This window comes from Leptodactylus fuscus, chromosome 8 (assembly GCF_031893055.1).
Source record: "Leptodactylus fuscus isolate aLepFus1 chromosome 8, aLepFus1.hap2, whole genome shotgun sequence".
Taxonomy (NCBI): Eukaryota; Metazoa; Chordata; class Amphibia; order Anura; family Leptodactylidae; genus Leptodactylus; species Leptodactylus fuscus.
In genome coordinates this window covers 67,558,938-67,577,134 of record NC_134272.1, presented here as the reverse complement: position 1 = coordinate 67,577,134, position 18,197 = coordinate 67,558,938, and the positions used below count along the sequence as shown (strand labels likewise).

At 40.4% G+C, this 18,197-nt stretch overlaps 1 protein-coding gene across 1 annotated transcript in view; it reads right to left on the bottom strand.

The window, feature by feature from the left end:
• PDE11A (phosphodiesterase 11A) overlaps positions 1 to 18,197 on the bottom strand; it is a 336,929-nt gene that overhangs the window by 20,894 nt on the left and 297,838 nt on the right. Inside the window, exons 16-19 of the mRNA XM_075284005.1 lie at positions 11,803 to 11,880; positions 10,468 to 10,531; positions 6,074 to 6,148; positions 3,929 to 4,012 (exon numbers count right to left, since the gene is read on the bottom strand). Of these exons, the coding sequence (XP_075140106.1) occupies positions 3,929 to 4,012; positions 6,074 to 6,148; positions 10,468 to 10,531; positions 11,803 to 11,880 (301 nt within the window). The remainder of the gene's footprint in view (positions 1 to 3,928; positions 4,013 to 6,073; positions 6,149 to 10,467; positions 10,532 to 11,802; positions 11,881 to 18,197) is intronic.

Here is an 18,197-nt window from a genome sequence, read left to right as displayed (position 1 = left end):
GAGATGGTCTCATAGATACTCAACTGGACTCAAGTCTAGCCGAAAGAAGCAATTGGAAGTCTCGGTTGTGCTGTTCAGACCACTGTCAGACATTTCTAGTTGTGTGACATGCTGCACAATCATACTGGCAGATCCCAGAAGACAAATGGTTTCATACTCAAACCGGTTCAGAGTACCTTCCACATGGATAACCGGGCCCAGAGAAAGCAAGACCATAATGCTGTGCCATCAGCTTGTGTTCTTCCAGCAATGGTTATAGAGTGCCTATTCTCTGATGTTTTGCACTGTACACGTCAATGTCCATCTGTTCGATGAAAGCATCGGAATGTAACCATTGGCCAGTCAGGGATGGTCCAATTCTGATACTCGAGTGCAAATTGATCCTTTTTTTTTTACTGATATACCCAGCAGACTCACTGATCTGCTGCTTTACACCCCCCCCCCCCTGGTTCATTCTCACAATGAGCTGCTCCATTGTAGCATGCTGGTCAGCCCTTGCACACCTTCATAGCCGAAATGTATCACTTACATCATTGGTACTTGGTGCTCCACAGTTTCCTCGCCAGTTATTACCAATAGTGCCATTTGTCCACTCACGATACACTTTCACCAGAGCAGCAAGCTGCATTGTTGGAGAAATCCTTCCATCCTTGGTCCAAAAGCCAATAATCATACTTTTTTTTGCAACTCTTATGAATTGCCCCATTCACCCATGACCACAGTGATCGGTAGGCGCTCCGACAGGCTATCGCATAACTTATATATCCACCAAACCAGCCCACGACACGTCACTTCCTTAATGGGCCACGTAGCAGGTAGTCATAATAAGGTAACTTGACTGTGTATTTCGTTTAATTCTACAATTCATTCATGCCCCAAAAATTTTAAAATATTATTTTTTTATAAGAGCAACATAAAGAATCAGTTGTTCACCCCTAAGCCTAATATACAAAATACATCAAAAATATTAAAAGTCACAGAATATATCCATAGAAAAGAAATAAGGTGAAACGTATTTTTCTGTATCTTACTGTATAATGAATACACACTTTATAGAACGCGAAAGCGCGAAAAAGTATGGCTTTTTATGTAGGAGAAATTACACAGCTTGATAATGTGACATCAGCTTTCCAATTTCCCTGAAGGCATTAACAACACTGACTTCAAGGTCTGCTGCTGCGTTTTGCCTTTAGTTGAGCATCATGCTAATAGCTGCACAGCGTGGTGTAGGGACTGCAGAGGAGCCGAGTCGCTGACATCAATACATCCCCTTAGGAAATCTTGGTAGGAGTTGACTGAGGAGAGGTTTGTTGCTCAGCTCCTTATGTGATCTCCTATATGCTCTGACCTATGTTCTGCCCTCTCAGTAACTAACAAAATCGTTTTCTACAATTACTGCAAACTACTAATAGACAGAAATAAAAAAATAAATTAATTTAAAAAAAGAAAAATAAGATCCATTTTCTTGTGATCAACAGACTTCCCAACACATTGCAGTAGACACTCATTGGGAATCCAATATCATTGGTGACCCTACACCTTGCTAAAAAAAATAAAATAAAATAATAAGTGTACAGTAAAGGGGTGTTCCTATGAACACAACCATTTTTAAATTTGTAGATAGTTAAAAGTTAAACATTTTTGCAGATAGAAGAAATTAAACATTTTGCAGAGTTTTAAAGATTTTCTCTAAATATCTTGTGGTCACAAGTTGTCTTGATCGTCTGCGAACAGGTATGACCATGAATGCTAAGGTCAGAAAATCAGCCATGGCGTCCTTATTGTGGTCGGGTTATCTTCTTATACATGTAGTGTCCTCCTGATAACTGGCCATGATGTACTTGTTGTGGTCAGGTTATCTTCTCATACATGTAGTGTCCTCCTGATAACCAGCCATGATGTCCTTATTGTGGTCAGGTTATCTTCTCATACATGTAGTGTCCTCCTGATAATCAGCCATGATGTCCTTATTGTGGCAAGGATATCTTCTCATACATGTAGTGTCCTCCTGATAATCAGCCATGATGTCCTTATTGTGGCCAGGATAGCTTCTCGTACATGTAGTGTCCTCCTGATAACCAGCCATGATGTCCTTATTGTAGTCAGGTTATCTTCTCATACATGTAGCGTCCTCCTGATAACTCAGCCATGATGTCCTTATTGTGGCAAGGATATCTTCTCATACATGTAGTGTCCTCCTGATAACCAGCCATGATGTCCTTATTGTGGTCGGGTTATCTTCTCATACATGTAGTGTCCTCCTGATAACTCAGCCATGATGTCCTTATTGTGGCAAGGATATCTTCTCATACATGTAGTGTCCTCCTGATAACCAGCCATGATGTCCTTATTGTTGTCAGGGTATCTTCTCATACATGTAGCGTCCTCCTGATAACCAGCCATGATGTCCTTATTGTGACCAGGATAGCTTCTCGTACATGTAGTGTTCCTGTCTGATAACCCAGCTACAATAGGGAAATCATGGCTGGGTTCCTGACAAGTCTCAGACCATAGAAAGTTCCTGCATTCATGGCGATATCCATTGCCAACCAATGAAGACAACAGATGTCACCACTAAGATGGTTAGAGAAAATCTTCAACACTCTGTAGAGTTTTAAACTACTTATATTTGCAAAATGTTTAACTTTTATTTATGTATACATTTACATTCGACTATGTTCATGCGAATACCCCTCTAAAGATGGATAATGTACTTACAGTATCTGGTGCCCTCTGTAATTCTATAGCTCCATTCGGCTTCCCAACCGTTCCGTGATAAAATGGCCGCTGACTTCTTCTGGAGTGCCGTCTGTAAATCACAGACACTCCCCCCCCCCCATTCCAATACCCTGTGATAGTCACAGTGCTGAAAGCTAAGGGGGCGTGTCTGTGACTTACAGTCAGCACTGTCAGAGGAAATCAGCGGCCATTTTATCAAATGGCTAGCCAAATGGAACTATGAAAGCAGTGAAGCGGAGGGCACTAGGTAAGTACACTATACATGTTTAATGTATAGTCAGTTTTTCAGCAGGAGGGAGGTTCAAGATATTCAGTATGTTAAATTTACTAAATCCATTATCTATCTATCTATCTATCTATCTATCTATCTATCTATCTATCTATCTATCTATCTATCCATCCATCCATCCGTTATCCATCTTGGTGATATGTAGCCCTTGGATAGAGTGAGTCCAACCCTGTTTGGATATATCTCATTCTCTTCAGTCATCCTCAAACTCTGGCAATAGATCATGGAAGTACAGATCTGTAATAGGTGCTTCTAACTATACCCTATGAAATGTTGTTGAATATGTTGGTGCTATATAATAAAGATTATTGTTAACATCATCAACACAATTATGATTAATAATTTTTCAAAAACGTTCAATAAAACTTGAATAAATCAGGGGAAAGACTATGGCATGAGGTTGTATAGCTTGTGCATAAACCATTTGTAAGGACAACCCCTCCCCGTGAGCAGTTCAGGCAGCAAATGAAACATCACAGCATCATATGACTTCCGATGTGGGAGTGATTTATTACCTGTGATTTAATTGCAGGGCAGAGTGGAGAAGTGAGCAATACAGAGAGAGAGAGAGCAGGCAGATGAATCATGGGAAATGTAGTTTATCCATAGATTCACTGCATGTACATAACAGTAATACAAGGAGCAGCAAGTAAAATAAAGCCAGGCAAAGGAGGCACAAGGGAATGGTGAGTATTTAGCACCGCATGTATGTACTTCCAGAAAATTTTTGGTTGCTGTATAACCCCTTTAAATGTTTTAGGTTTGATAATGTGAAATGTTTTGCTCCAAATTGTACACTTCATTAGAAATAATTGTTAATATCTAGGGTGACATGCTCATAGCTTAGGAGTCATATCCACTTTATTTATGGTGCAGAACTCCACAGTATAATCTACTTACCTCATACAAAGGCAAACAAATATTGTCAATCCATTCTAACTGCAATCTAGGAAGCTCGTCTTTCCTGTTACGATCAAAAATGGCCTGAAAAAGGAGAAAATTAGCTGTTCAGAGTCATATTCTTTTATACTGCCTACTATATGTACATTGAAGTCAATAGTAAAACACTGTACAGTAACCTTCTGAGCTCCCCGTAGTGCGGCTGTATGTAACATGCATTTTTTGGAGATGCTATTAAATTATATTTTTCAATCTCAGGAATACCCCTACACTCAGACAAGGTACAACTTAACACCTTAAAGGGGTTGTCCCAGTAATGACATTTACCCCCTATGTACAGGACCCCCAGGAATCATAAAAATTGAGGTCAAATGTTACCCACAATGCTCTATATCGGTGAAGCTAGCTGTGGTGTACATATGTGACCCCATTCTATCCACTTGTATAGGCTTGCCAAAATGGCGGTGGAGAGTTGGTCATATTGGACAACCGAGTGTATACTGAGGTCCCCCATTCTCCTGATAGCTGGGGATCCATGGTCAAACACCCAGTGATCAGAAACGTATTCCTTATTCTATGAATTGGTAATAAGTGCGCGCAGAAAAAACCCCCCCAAATCATAACTTCCCTGCCTGTGCGATGGATTATTAGAGTCATTCACGAATACACAATTTTTGGATTCTTCCTAAATTTAAGTGACATTCCAGGATATTTACAGGCATGTAAGGTAGTCTTCAAAGTAGATTCAACATCTGCTATTGATGAACTGTCACCCATGTCTAATACCTGTACCCATATCTAGTACTAATACTAAAATACACCTTCCAGGACCTTAGACTGTGAAAATGATGTCCACAGACAGTCCACAGTTACTGATATTAATCCTAGCCAGGAATTAATTGATGGATAGAGACCCTGGTCAAATCAATGTATAAAGGTGGTGGAATGTATAAGACATCAATATCACATCAGCTATTGGCACTCCCCTAATAAGATGTTTGTAAAAGCCACAGAACTAAGGCCTGGTTCACATCTGCTTTCGGTAATATAGTGAGCAGTGAAAGCGCACAGACCTCAGAGACTATAATGGGGTCCGTGTGCTTTCCACAAGGTCTCCGGTCGAGTGTTGTAGAAAGCACATGGATCCTATTATAGTCTATGGGGTCTGTGTTGTTATATCTGAAGATATTATCTTATTATGCCTTATGGTTAATGTTTGCATTGCATTCTATATATATCTATCATATGTATTCTACTAAAGAGATATGGGATGGGGCGTGGGTATAAGCTCACTGCTTGCCAATGTGTTCGGTAGTCCATTCGAAGGTGTCCCCATGTGGACGCTGATGTGAACCAGGCCTAAGGTGAGCATTTCAGCCTCTTCACTATCAACCACAGTGCCATCCATTCTATAGTGGCTGTGTGCGGTATTACACATGTGCCTCTTGCAGGATTCATCTGGGTAGCACAACCCATTCAAATTGTTCTCAACGACTCTCAGGACTTCCAGCATTCTGATAACAATGGTCTATCCTATGGTTTTTCAGGATAAAACTCAGTGGGGTTGGGGGTAAAATAAAAATAAGAAATGCTACTCACATACCCCTACCTAGAGCAACTGCCTGCTCTGAAAACGCAGAGACTCAAGTGACTGCTGTGTCCAGTCCACGGCCACTGCTGATAGGTCACTGGTATCTGACAAATGACCACTGAAGCCAATGACTGGCTGTTGTGGTCACATCGACCTCTAGACTTCTATGGACAGGAGGGAGTGGGAGACATGTCCAAACCGAGGCCCTGGGTTTAGAGAGTATTTGTTTCTGTGTTTCACCCCAGCCCCCAGAGCAACCCCTCTAAACTAATGGCACACAGTGCAACTGAATTATTGTATTAGTCAATAGATTTTTATTTTTTCCAAAAAGTTGTAGAAATCCATTGACCATGAAAGAGGACTGACCAGTAGTCAGTATATATCAACATATATGGAATCTCCAATCACAATATTATTATATCTGGAGATATTCTCTTATTATGCCTTATGGTCAATGTTTTGTATTGCATTCTATATACAGTATATCTATCATATGTATTCTACTGAACATATATGGGATGGGACGTGGATACAACACTCCATACGACACTTACTGAAGGCGTCAGTTTGAGCTCTGATCGCTCTCGGTCTCCTTGCTCGAAGAATTCGCTGGTCACTAATTCGGCCACCTAAAAGTAGAAGAGATCAGATTATAGACCGCTCCAATTCAATATTGTTTGGCACCTTTCCAACGCACAATTTCTCAACTCCAACTATTCCCAAGTCTTTGTTCTTGTGTAAAACCTTCCGTTGTAAATATGCATGGCTGAATCTGATTCTGTTGGCTCCCGCTATTGATGCTAATCAGTATTCTTTGTATTCATTCATATTAGCCTCAGGATGTGATGGCCGAGGAAGACATTTGACTGAATGAATGGAAAGCCCTCAAATTTTAAAACTATGCAGAAACTGATCCATCAATGTCAGTATGTGACAGTGCCTGCGGTAGCTCCATAGTGGAGAATACAAGGCGGCTGAAAGACGGGGTGGCTGATAGCTGAAAAGATTACAGCACCCTATTTGCTTTGCATTCCTTGCGATTTCTCATGAAAAGGTGAAGAATGAGAACACCAGAATTTTTTTGCTTTACAGGCCCTTAGAAACCAAACTGCTACCCCCACCACATGCAACCATTCTGACTTTGTAGCCACTTCCAAAAGCAGCAAAGTCAAGCAGTTAAAAAACGTGAAGTCATGTCCATGCCATGTGCCCATGTCTCTCCAGTGATAAGCTGTAAAATGTGGTGTAATACAATAGCAAACATTCAATATATATGTTGAACCCCCACAAGGTATATTAAAGAGTAGAGGGGTATCCAGTCTACTCGCATCAAGTCAATGTAGAGGATCACTGGCCTCAATGGTCCCCATGGGGCCATAATGATACCCAAGAGGCCAGAAGAGGACCCAGAGTGAGTGCCAGATGCCACTACGGAGGGAAGACACTCTCCGAAACTGAGAATAACACAGGATGATGGACTGGAAGTGTTATTAATAACAACATGGAATGGTACCTGCCTATTGTACATCTGAGCAAGGGACAAGATGCGTTGTGTTGTGGCTCAATAAAGGATTGTCTTAAGACTACTGGGTAAGCGCAGATTATTCTTTTTTGGTACCATTCCATTTTGGTATTGATACACTTCCAGTCCATCATGCTGTGGTTATCCAAGTCTTGGTGACGGAGGTCTGGCAATTACCCCTGTTGCAATGGTCTTCTGATTCTTGCACTCATAAGGGAGTTGTGACTTGATCACAACCCCCTAAAATGAGCAGTTCATTGGATTTGTTTTTCTTTTTGTTAGTGTTTATCAATCGTAATCCACTAGGTACCTGCGCAGTGTTTTTTTGTGCGTTTTATCAGAAACTGAGTTTTAAGAGGTTTTTTTTACCAGTGATTTATGGGCCTAACCAAAAAAACTGAGTTCTGCTCTAAAATTCAGGGCAATTCCGGTTTGTTCCAAACTGGTTTGCTCATCTCTATTACTAAGGTATTCCATGGGAAGAATATGCAAATCTGACTTCCATGATGTAATTAGATGCCAGTGCCTCAAGTATGCACACCAATAGAGGGCGCTGACTGAGAATGTGCAAGTCTGTCTTCCATGATGTAATTAGGAAGACAGAGTCTCAGTCAAGCAAGCCTATAGAGGGCGCTCCCTTTAACATCATGCCGACCTTCTCAGAGGCCTCTGTTTGCAATGATATTGGGATTATACCAGATATAGTCTTCTCAGCCAAGGACAGCTGTTTCGATGTACTTGCATCTCGTCAGCTTGGCGCAGAGAGGACTGATAAGGTATTCCAGTAATTATCCAGTCCACTGGAGAGAGGGTAATTGTCTGACCGATGAGGGTCTGACCACTAGCACCTTCACTAATCCAGTCCAGTGTGCACCCTATAAATGCAGCAGCGTGTCACATATGCACATTGACCCTCAATTCACTTCTGCGGGACTGCTGGAAATATTGTTCAGTTCTTTTCAGCAGTTACCCCCAAAAAATAAATGATCAGAAAATCTAAATATATGGGTGACATCTGACACTAATGGATGTAGTTGCATGAACCAAAGTAGTGTGATCAAATCTTTTACTGGTTACTATACATTTGGGCATTGAACCAGCAGTTGTCCCTCTCCCGACTAGCAAATTACCCCTACTCTGTGGACAGGACAACCCCTTTAGGTATTACACAGATCTTTTTGAAATAAATGGACTGTCTGTATAATGCACAAAACACCCGGGTCCGCCACAGCAAACGATAATCTTGTTAGCTGTCTTAAGATCTGTCTAGTAGACACTGGTTCCCTATTTGGGCCACCCTAAAATGGTTTTCTGGCCAGGTCAATGGAAACTGAACTACAGTATCCTGGCCACATAATGGTCTGCTCCAGTCTCCATCCACTATATAGTTCTGTCTGGCATCTGCTGTGAACAGATCGGGCACAACGAGTAATACTAAATGGCTACACATTGAACTGGAAGAAAGTCAAAAGCGGGGATGCCGCAGGGCTCTGTTCTGGGCCCAGTACTTTTTAATATCTTTATAAATGATCTGGACGATGGAATTATTGGGGAACTCATAAAATTTGCAGATGATACGAAGATAGGAGAAATAGCCAACACTAGAGAGGAAAGTGTATTCAAAAGGACTTAGACACACTGGAACAATGGGCTGAGGCGAATAAAATGGTATTTAACAGGGACAAATGCAAAGTTCTACATCTGGGTAACAGAAATGTAAAAAACATATATAGTATGGGAGGAATAGAACTAAGTGATAGCATAGGGGAAAAGGACTTGGGCATAATAGTAGATCACAAATTCAACATGAGCCAACAGTGCGGTGCTGCTGCAAAAAAGACTAATAAAATTCTGGGATGTATTAAGACAAGCATTGAATCTAGATCAAGAGAGGTCATTATTCCGCTGTACTCTTCCCTGGTCAGACCACACCTGGAATACTGTGTACAGTTCTGGGCGCCTCAATTCAAGAAAGACATCGATATATTGGAGCAAGTCCAGAGAAGAGCAACCAAAATGGTGGAAGGTCTGCAAACCATGTCCTATGAGGAGCGGCTAAAAGAATTGGGATTGTTTAGTTTGCAGAAGAGAAGGCTGAGGGGAGATTTAATAGCAGTCTACAAATATCTGAAAGGTAGTCACAGTGCAGAGGGATCTACCCTATTCTCATTAGCACAAGGAAGTACAAGAAGCAATGGGATGAAACTAAAGGGAAAGAGATACAGATTAGACATTAGGAAAAACTTTCTGACAGTGAGGGTAGTGAGAGAGTGGAATAGGCTGCCACGGGAGGTGGTGGGCGCTCCATCAATGGAAATCTTCAAGCGGAATCTGGATAAACATATAGCTGGGATGATTTAGGAAAACCTGCACTCGCAGGGGGTTGGACCCGATGGCCCTTGAGGTCCCTTCCAACTCTACTATAAGAATAAGAATTAAGAATAAGCTATTTGTGGGGTTACGAGATGTCTGACCATACCAATCTGATGTTACTGACCTCCTGAATTCTGAGGGCTGGTCATCAATATCAAAAGACGGGACAATCCCTTTAAGGGTTTTGGATAGAAAAGATCTGGTGTAAAATGGCTTTCTACAACCTAGACGTGCATAGATATAGACCAGTAGGGTCTTCGACAGCACGAGATGCTCTTTGTACCAGGTTTAAGCTCTGTCTAATACAGATTGGTTCCATAGCTATAGACCTAATTGATACAATTGCAATAAGACCCATAACCTGAGCCCTACAGGTAACTGATCTACTGATGTATATGAATAATGACAATATCCTAACAAAAAATTTGGATAATAGATATAACTTTAAAGCTGAAAATGGTTTTCATTGGGTTTTTGACTGTCAATTTGATCACCCCAATAGAACTGCATGGATACTTGACCTTTTATTATGGTAATGAATGGCAGATGAAACTTCCCGACTGGTGATGAAGCCAATATTAGAGTCTGACTCCATACACTCTAGTTGTTCACCATGCACGCCAGACATTGAATTTCCCTGAAGCACACACTACCATACTGTTCTGTCCATCAATAGGAACACTTTGCAATATAAAAAGAAGATAGACACAATGTCTTCCTATACTGACGAGAATAAGCAGCACGCTCCTTGCCAGACACACATCCTCATATAACAATATCATATTTGTACTCCGTCCTATTATTGTGTAAAACATAACTGAAAAAGGAGAATTCGGAGATGTGGCAAGACGTGGGAAAAAACAAAGAAGGGAAACCTATTAAGTTCCAGGGAAATCTAACTACTATTGTAAATGTATGGAGTCCTTCGTCCTTATGGTGAACAGAACCACAAGGGTTATATTCTTATGGTGATGTTTTGTAAGTCATTGGAGCCCTTGTAATATTGTCCCATCAGCATGTTCCTCCCTTGCCCAGCAATAAATCACCACTTGCCTGTCTTGAGATCTCCCATGGTTTGGTTGCGGCTCCAAGGTCACATGCTGTCATCAGCATTGATCTGAAAGAGAGGGGAAGATCAAAGCAAACATACTATGCTAGTGCCTGGTACCTATCACCTCTGGCTTTATGGTAGTAAAGAAACCTTATATAAGCCAGGAATAAAGTCATTGTCTTAATATTATATATGTAGGGCACAAACGCCTTACCTTTAGACCATAGATAATGGAAATTTCTCTCCCATCAATGATTATCAATGGCAGTGGCAACATTTAGAATCTTAGGTTTCCCCTACACATTGGATTAAACATGTTTAAGGAACTTACATAATGAAGACTTGTCCTTACAATAGCTGATCAATATGGGATCAGTGGGGGTCCAATACCCAAGAGCAGATTAGCTGGTTGTCGAGGCAGTAGCATTTAGGCGAGCGTTGCAGCCTCTTCCACTGAATGTCAAGCACATACATACATATGCTAGGGCCGGTGCTTAGTAGTGAAGCACAGCCCCATCTACTTGAATGGGTCCAAACTACTCATGTACCATGTGACAGATAAATGTGATATTGGCATAGGGAAGAGTCAACACAGCCTCATCACACAACTGATTGGTAGGGGGCCAAGTGATGGATCCCCAACCATCACATCTAAGTCCTATGTGTAAGTCCTGGAAAATTTTAGACTGATGTTCATGGGAATGTCCCAACTGTCATGCAAGAGATGACATGGGGGGGACGGGACGTATTGGGCATGTTGAGTTTGACATTCCCTATCCCTTTCTTTAAAGGGGAGATAACTTGTTACCAAAGGTATCTAGCAGTGGTCATCAACTGAAGATCAGTGGGAGTCCAACACCTGGGACCCCCATACCCCCATGGATCAGTTCTTTGGCCATGTGACATCACGTTCATTGGTCACATGGCTTGTTCACAGCTCAAGTGAAAGGGATGAACTGTGAAACAAAGCACAGGTGCTATATGAATATATACAGTGCTATTTGTAAGGAGGCGGCAGTGCTCACCCCAATTGATCCTCTTCCAGTAACACTGGTTTGCCACAAATTATTACAATACCATTCATTTGATATGTACATAGCTTATTTGTTATAAATCATACGCTCCTTTAGGAATACATGGCATAGAATTCCAGTTCTGACTAGGTCACAGAATATGATAAATCTGGATCATTACTTAGAATATTTCACATTGACTTTGTCATATTTCTCTTATTCTTTTTATGTACTCCATAGGATTCTAAATATCTTTCTTCTAAAATATAAAAAAATTATATTTCCCAAAAATCCAAATCTAACCCAGCATCGCGTTCCCCTCACCTGAATATGACTCGGTGGTTTTTAACATTCCAGTTGTATTCTCCTTTACTGACCAGTTCAAAAAACTCATTTCGCCTCCTGAAAAATACAAAACACGGGCGGGTTAATGGGATCAGAGATGTAAAAATAGAAATTCTTATAGGATGTGATGTTACAAGATTTGTTTGCCACTTGCACCTGACAATGTTATCATGACAATTTATCAAGATGGATCAGATTTTGGCTTTAATGTAACATACCGTCCTCCCTGTGGACAAGGAAAGAAATTGTCATTCTTCTTTAGAAAATTGTAAAACGGTTAACTCATGCATTGCTGGAAACTAGTAAGTAGACCTCACACCGGTGCAAAATCAGGTAAAATGATCATTTTGAAAAATTATGGGACATTATGGAGTATTAAAAACAACTTCTTGCAAAACTAACCTTAACCTAAGGGTAAAGATGAAGCAAAATAATGGTATCCTGTATCAATATATCATAATATAATGAATGTGTACTAATATACATCAAATACTAGAGAGAGAGCTTGATAGATAAGCATAAAAAAGTATTCTGGCAACAAAAAGTTATGAAACTCAGTATCCAAAAGATAGGGGATAATTTGCTAAATGGTGGGAGGTCCAACTACTGTGAAGAATGAAGTGGAAGTATTGGCCGAGTACCCTACTCTAGCAGTTTCAATGAACAGTGGAGTCCCAACAGTCAGGCTGAGGCCCCACGTTGCGGAAATGCAGCTTTTTTGTTGCAGATTTTGTGTTTTTTGAGCGAAAATCAAGAGTGGATTGAGCAGAAGAGAGAAGTAGAAGAACTTCCTATATATTTCCTGTTCTTTCTGTAGCCATTCTCAAAAAAATGCAGCAAAATCTGCAACAAAAAAAGCGTGGGGTCTTAGCCTCGAGCTAGGTGGGCCACAGAAGAAAAGTGCTGCAAGAAAAATCGCAACAGCAATGCTTTCCTGCAGCGCTTTTCACTGAAAGTTCGCAGAGGTTTCCTCTGCGGACTTACTGCTTCCATTATACCTATAGGGAAACCGCTGGCACTTCTGTAGGTATAATTTACATGCAACAATTTCCAAAACTGCAACAGTTTTGGAAATTGCAGCATTTCTGCTGCTTGTATTTTTTCGTAATATGGGATGGGATTTACAGCCAAACCACATTTACACCACAATGAATGCAAGCAATAATGGGGTCCGTGTTATTTTCCGTGTGATGTCCGGATGAGTCATAAGAGAGGAAAGTAGTTCTTGAATACCACATGACTCGTGCGGACACAGTGCGGCAAACATACGGACCCCATTATAGCCTATGAGGTCCATGTTCTTTCATTGCTCACCACTTTTTAATGCGCTCGGTATTCCATTTGGGGGGGTCCCCAAGTGAACTCCCCGAACCGACTACCGAACGCAGATGTGAATCAGGCTTTTTACGACTGATGACAATCCTACTACAAACAAGGTGACCCAAGAACTAACCCTGGCAATGCTACTTATTAATCTACAGTAAACACTTGCCCAGTTTATCCTTTGGACAGTGTAAATTCCCACCTTAGTAAATCTCCCCTATAGTGTTTTACATCCCATTAATCACAATACAAGGCGCTTAGATAGACTCATTTGAAGTTTTGTGGTTCCTATTTTACAAAATCAATTATCTGAACTTTTACAAAGCAAAGGCAATTTGTCATTTGCACTTTTATATCACCTGGCTCGGGGTATTCCATTGGTGATAATTTGCAAGTCTAATAATAGCAAGAAAAGGGCACAGGATGACGTATGGAGATGTTAATTGCAAGTGGTGGCTTAAAACTAATGATTTACAATCACTAGCGGTGTAATTAAAAAGAAACGGTTTCAGCCGGGACGGATGTGATAAAACTGGTAGGATTTGGTCTTAGACATCTTTCAGGATTCCTCCCTAGTTGTGTGCAGCTTAAAGTGTATGCACCATAGTATTAATAGTAATGCACAGAAAATATAGGAGATTCTGCTCTATCACTTGGCTCGGACACATTTATAGGATCATAAAGGACATTATAAAGAAGCACCGGACAACCCCTTTAACCTCAACGGTGTCTTGGACTAGCACATTTTTACATGACGTACTCCCCGACTATTATATAAGAATGGATCATCACTGAGACTCTATTTAATAAAAGCTGTAAGTGAATAGCATTGAATCGAACATCTTAAGTATCTTCTTATCGGCATCGATTGTCTATGGAGTTTGCTTCCTCTTACTATTTTGCAACTGGCATTCAGCATAAGGCTCCAACATGAGTGAAAACATGAACATCTGACAAAACAAATATTTCTGGGACAGGTTCCAAGTGTGGTATACATAGGTGGTTCTCATATAATGTGGACAGAACATTAATTAGGGTTTATACACAGAATTAATCGGCTAAGCATAATGGAGACATTAGCAGTAATACCAATAAATGGATGCCTACAGCTTTAAGCTAAAATCACTTGGCACGATAGATTATTAGGACATACATTAGATTGTTCTCAGATGATAAAAAGGCAACAAATTAATGACTGCAGGAAGACTGTAATGTAAACCAACAATATGGGAATGGACAGAGAGATATCATGTAAAAGGCTTCCCCATCACATTTTGCACATCCTTCAGCAATATGATGTTTGTGACTGGCAGACTATCTCTCAGTATGTACCAACGAAGAATAAAGGGGTCAAATGTGTTTTTTTTTTAATTCATCCCACAATATTTTCTTATTGGCTAGGAGTAATAGTTATTTAATAGTAAGCTATTGAAGTTGTATGATCACCATTAGCACCTACCTGGAGCAAAACAAGTCATTTTAAGTGTACATCCATCATAAATGAATAATGCAGGTAAATGAGAAAATTTTCAATATATCTTATCAAAGAAAAATGCTTCTATCTCCATTTATCAGGCTAACAAAGAAGTCTATAGAGACAAAAGAGTGAGGAGGAAGAGATGGCTAGAAAAGACAGACACATACCACAGTTGTTAAACTCTGCTATACATTGTATCTAAGCTTGTATCTAAGCTTTTAACTCCACCATATCTACTAAGACAATTAGTTTAGAGAATTATGCAATAAATCAATTAACATGACAGTAGCCTCCTCCTCCTCCTCCCTATAGACTTCTATGTTTGAGGCCGGAAATGGATACAGGTGCTATTAGACAATGCTTTAGTGTACAGAATGATGCAATAAATCAATTAACATGACAGTATGCTCCTCCTCCTCCCTCTTCTCTATAGACTTCTATGTTTGAGGCCGGAAATGGATACAGGCACTATTAGAGGTAAGACTCTGAAGGGAAGAAGACAGAAAACAACCCCGTAAGTGGAGAACACATTTCTTTAATAAAATATCTTGTTTCTCCAAAAATAAGCCTTACCCCAAAAATTAGGCCTGGTTTGACTTTGCAGGGTTTGTGGAGTAGGCTTGAAATGTAAGCCATTTTCCAAAAATAAGCCCTAGTTACAGTCATCGACTGCAGTGCTAGGTTATGTCATGTGATGTCACATAGTTGGAGAATGGGCATACCATAGCTCTTAACCGTCCTGGACAAATACGGGAAGGCAAAATCTGTTCACCTGGTCCCAAGTCCCACCTCCTGGGTCCCGCCACCAGGCTGTTAGTATGCTGTGGTCTTGGCTACCTACGTGGCCACATGTCAGGTACCACCACTGGTCTCTCCCACAGACTCCACTCCACTAAAAACTAAGAAATATAGGAGATCTAATTACATCAGTTGTTTTAAGGGGACACCTGCTGATATCCAACACTGGAGTCGTTGATGGACACCAATCCTGGTTTTAGTTAATAGAAAGATCTAAAGCATTTAAGTCTGCTTGAGTAACTCACTTCTTTATAGGGGTTTATATATGACAAAGATCCCCTATAAATAACTAGAACATTTCAACTGATACAGAAATTTTCTTATTGGAGTCTATTACACATAGGGGTCATACACATGAGCTCATGAACCTCATATGGGGATGGTACATGGTGCCTCCAAATCATACTGGAGACTACTATACATAGGGGGTCATACACATAGCTTCATGTGTTCATGAACCCCATATAGAACTGGTACATGGTGCCTCCACATTGTACTGGAGACTATCATACAAAGAGGTCATGCACACGGCTTAAGATATTCATGAACCCAATATGGGACTGATGTACAGTATGAGACATTGTACTCTCTCCAGAAACAATACTTCTACATGAACTTTCATATAGCGTGCAATGAAATATATCCCGATTTCTCCCAGGGATTCATATTGACCCCATGTATAACACTAGAGGTAGAGTATAGGCCACATAATGGATTACTATGGGAGTTGTATTTCACATATAGACTCTATATACATTCTAGCATATGATGCCTTTATGTCATCTTCTGCCTTACATGATATCATTTTTACTATATATATTATCATCCAGTTAGTATTATTAGCTTTACTTTTATATTTATTACTAAATTTGAGCCTCAGAGTTTCATTTACATTAAAGCAAGCTATAGCGGGTGCAATAATGGAACCCGGTCCTGGACATTCATCTGTAAGCTAAATAAACTATAACAAGACCAAATGTAAGAACAGTCAAGCTTGACCAAATCCTTAAAGAAAGCGTATTTTCCCCAGACTTAAAGCCTACTACCTTCAAAGAAAATTCATTTGTGCTTCTTCATCCGTAACATAGAAGGACTATGTAATTCACCATGTATATATGTTACCGATGCAGACTCTATCTATATATTAAAACATAAAGCTATGGTCTCGACAACGTGTATGCTTCTAAGGCGCAGGATACTTTAAGGGTTCTTGAACAGCTATTCTCCTCTCTGAATTGGTTTACACTATAGCCAGTGAACCTGTGCAAGTATCACATTTGTCAAGCCCATCTGGCAGCCTCTGACATCTAAAATGAGCATGGCTCATTTGTACCAAATTGCAAGCAGCCCCTGAACAGTCTCACTTCATACAAAAATGACTAATATGGTGGCGCAAAGTATGTCTCCTGTGCCCTATGTCTAGCCATGTAAACAAGCAATTGTGGCAGAAGCCTTTGCCGGCATTAAGCCCTACCGATAAAACATAGATTCTCCGCGAAGCATTTCCACCGTACTTTATATTAAAAAATCTGATTATAATGATGTGATTTAATGATGATTTGTGGACTTACAAGTTTACTACATGCTTGTACTAAAGCCACTCGGCACTCCTTACTTTTACACCCACGTATTATTAAGAATTCTCTCTGCGCTGGTTATGGGAATTGCTATGGTTCTCAAATATCTGTGTGTACAAGATATTTCTAGGCCATATTGGAAATCTATTATGTGGGAGAAGTTTTTACCCGATCTAGACTTCAGAGATAGGCATATAATGTATAATGAGAAGAGTGTATCATGCACAAGATAAGTATGAGCATACGAAAAAAGGTTCATAATCCGATTATAGAATCAAACCAAGAGTCTTCTCTAGTATTTTTTATGAATAATGCCCTTAAAGTAGCAATACTGAGCCCCATTTGATAAAATCTGGCTTATAGCATCCATATCAGTATAGGAAAGGGCAAAAAAAAATCTTCTTAATTCACATAGCTTAAAGGGGTTGTCCCATCACAAGGATCCTATCTATACTGCTTGTTAATGTGGATGTAAGACTTTCCCTAAATATAAAGCTTCAGCAAAACTGCTTTGTTTGTCCACTATCTTACTTTATTCAATTCATTGTTGACACAGCCCTGACTTATCTGCTCAAAAGTCAAGTGATGTATCTGCTGCTCTCAGGGGGGAGGGAGGAGGGGCTAAGTGCAGGGAGCGAGCCTGTGTATCTAGCTATTCCTGTGTCTACACCACGTGACCTAGGTCCTGCACCCAGATAGGGGAGAGGAGCTGCTTTCATTTCTTCTGTTCTCCCAGTTATCAGGCTAGCTAATTCAATTGTGTTCATTATGGCAGAGACAGGCAGTCTCTATATGTAACACAGAATGGAGTTGCTCCTGCCTGTACTTCATAGTCCAATGTGGGTGGGCGGAGCTACATGTGAATTTTGGGGCGGAGCTAAACGGCAGGTTGCATGTGAAACTTCGCCCATCAAAAGATGTAAGAAACCAGGAAGAAAGAAGATTTTACAGCAGTGAAGACTGGTGAGTATGTGACGTAGGAATACGCCTTTAATATCAGCATTTAAAGGGGATCTGTCACCGAGTAGAAAATACTAAATGCCATTGGTAATTTGATTCTCTCTGTGTTCCTGATCATTTTGGCGTTTTTATTTCTAAAATCCGTAAATCTGTTCTAAAGATACAGCCCCTGGAAGATAGCATGTAATTTAGCTCTCTTAATACCGAAGTGGGCGGTAACCTTTATTTTCTATGGGCTG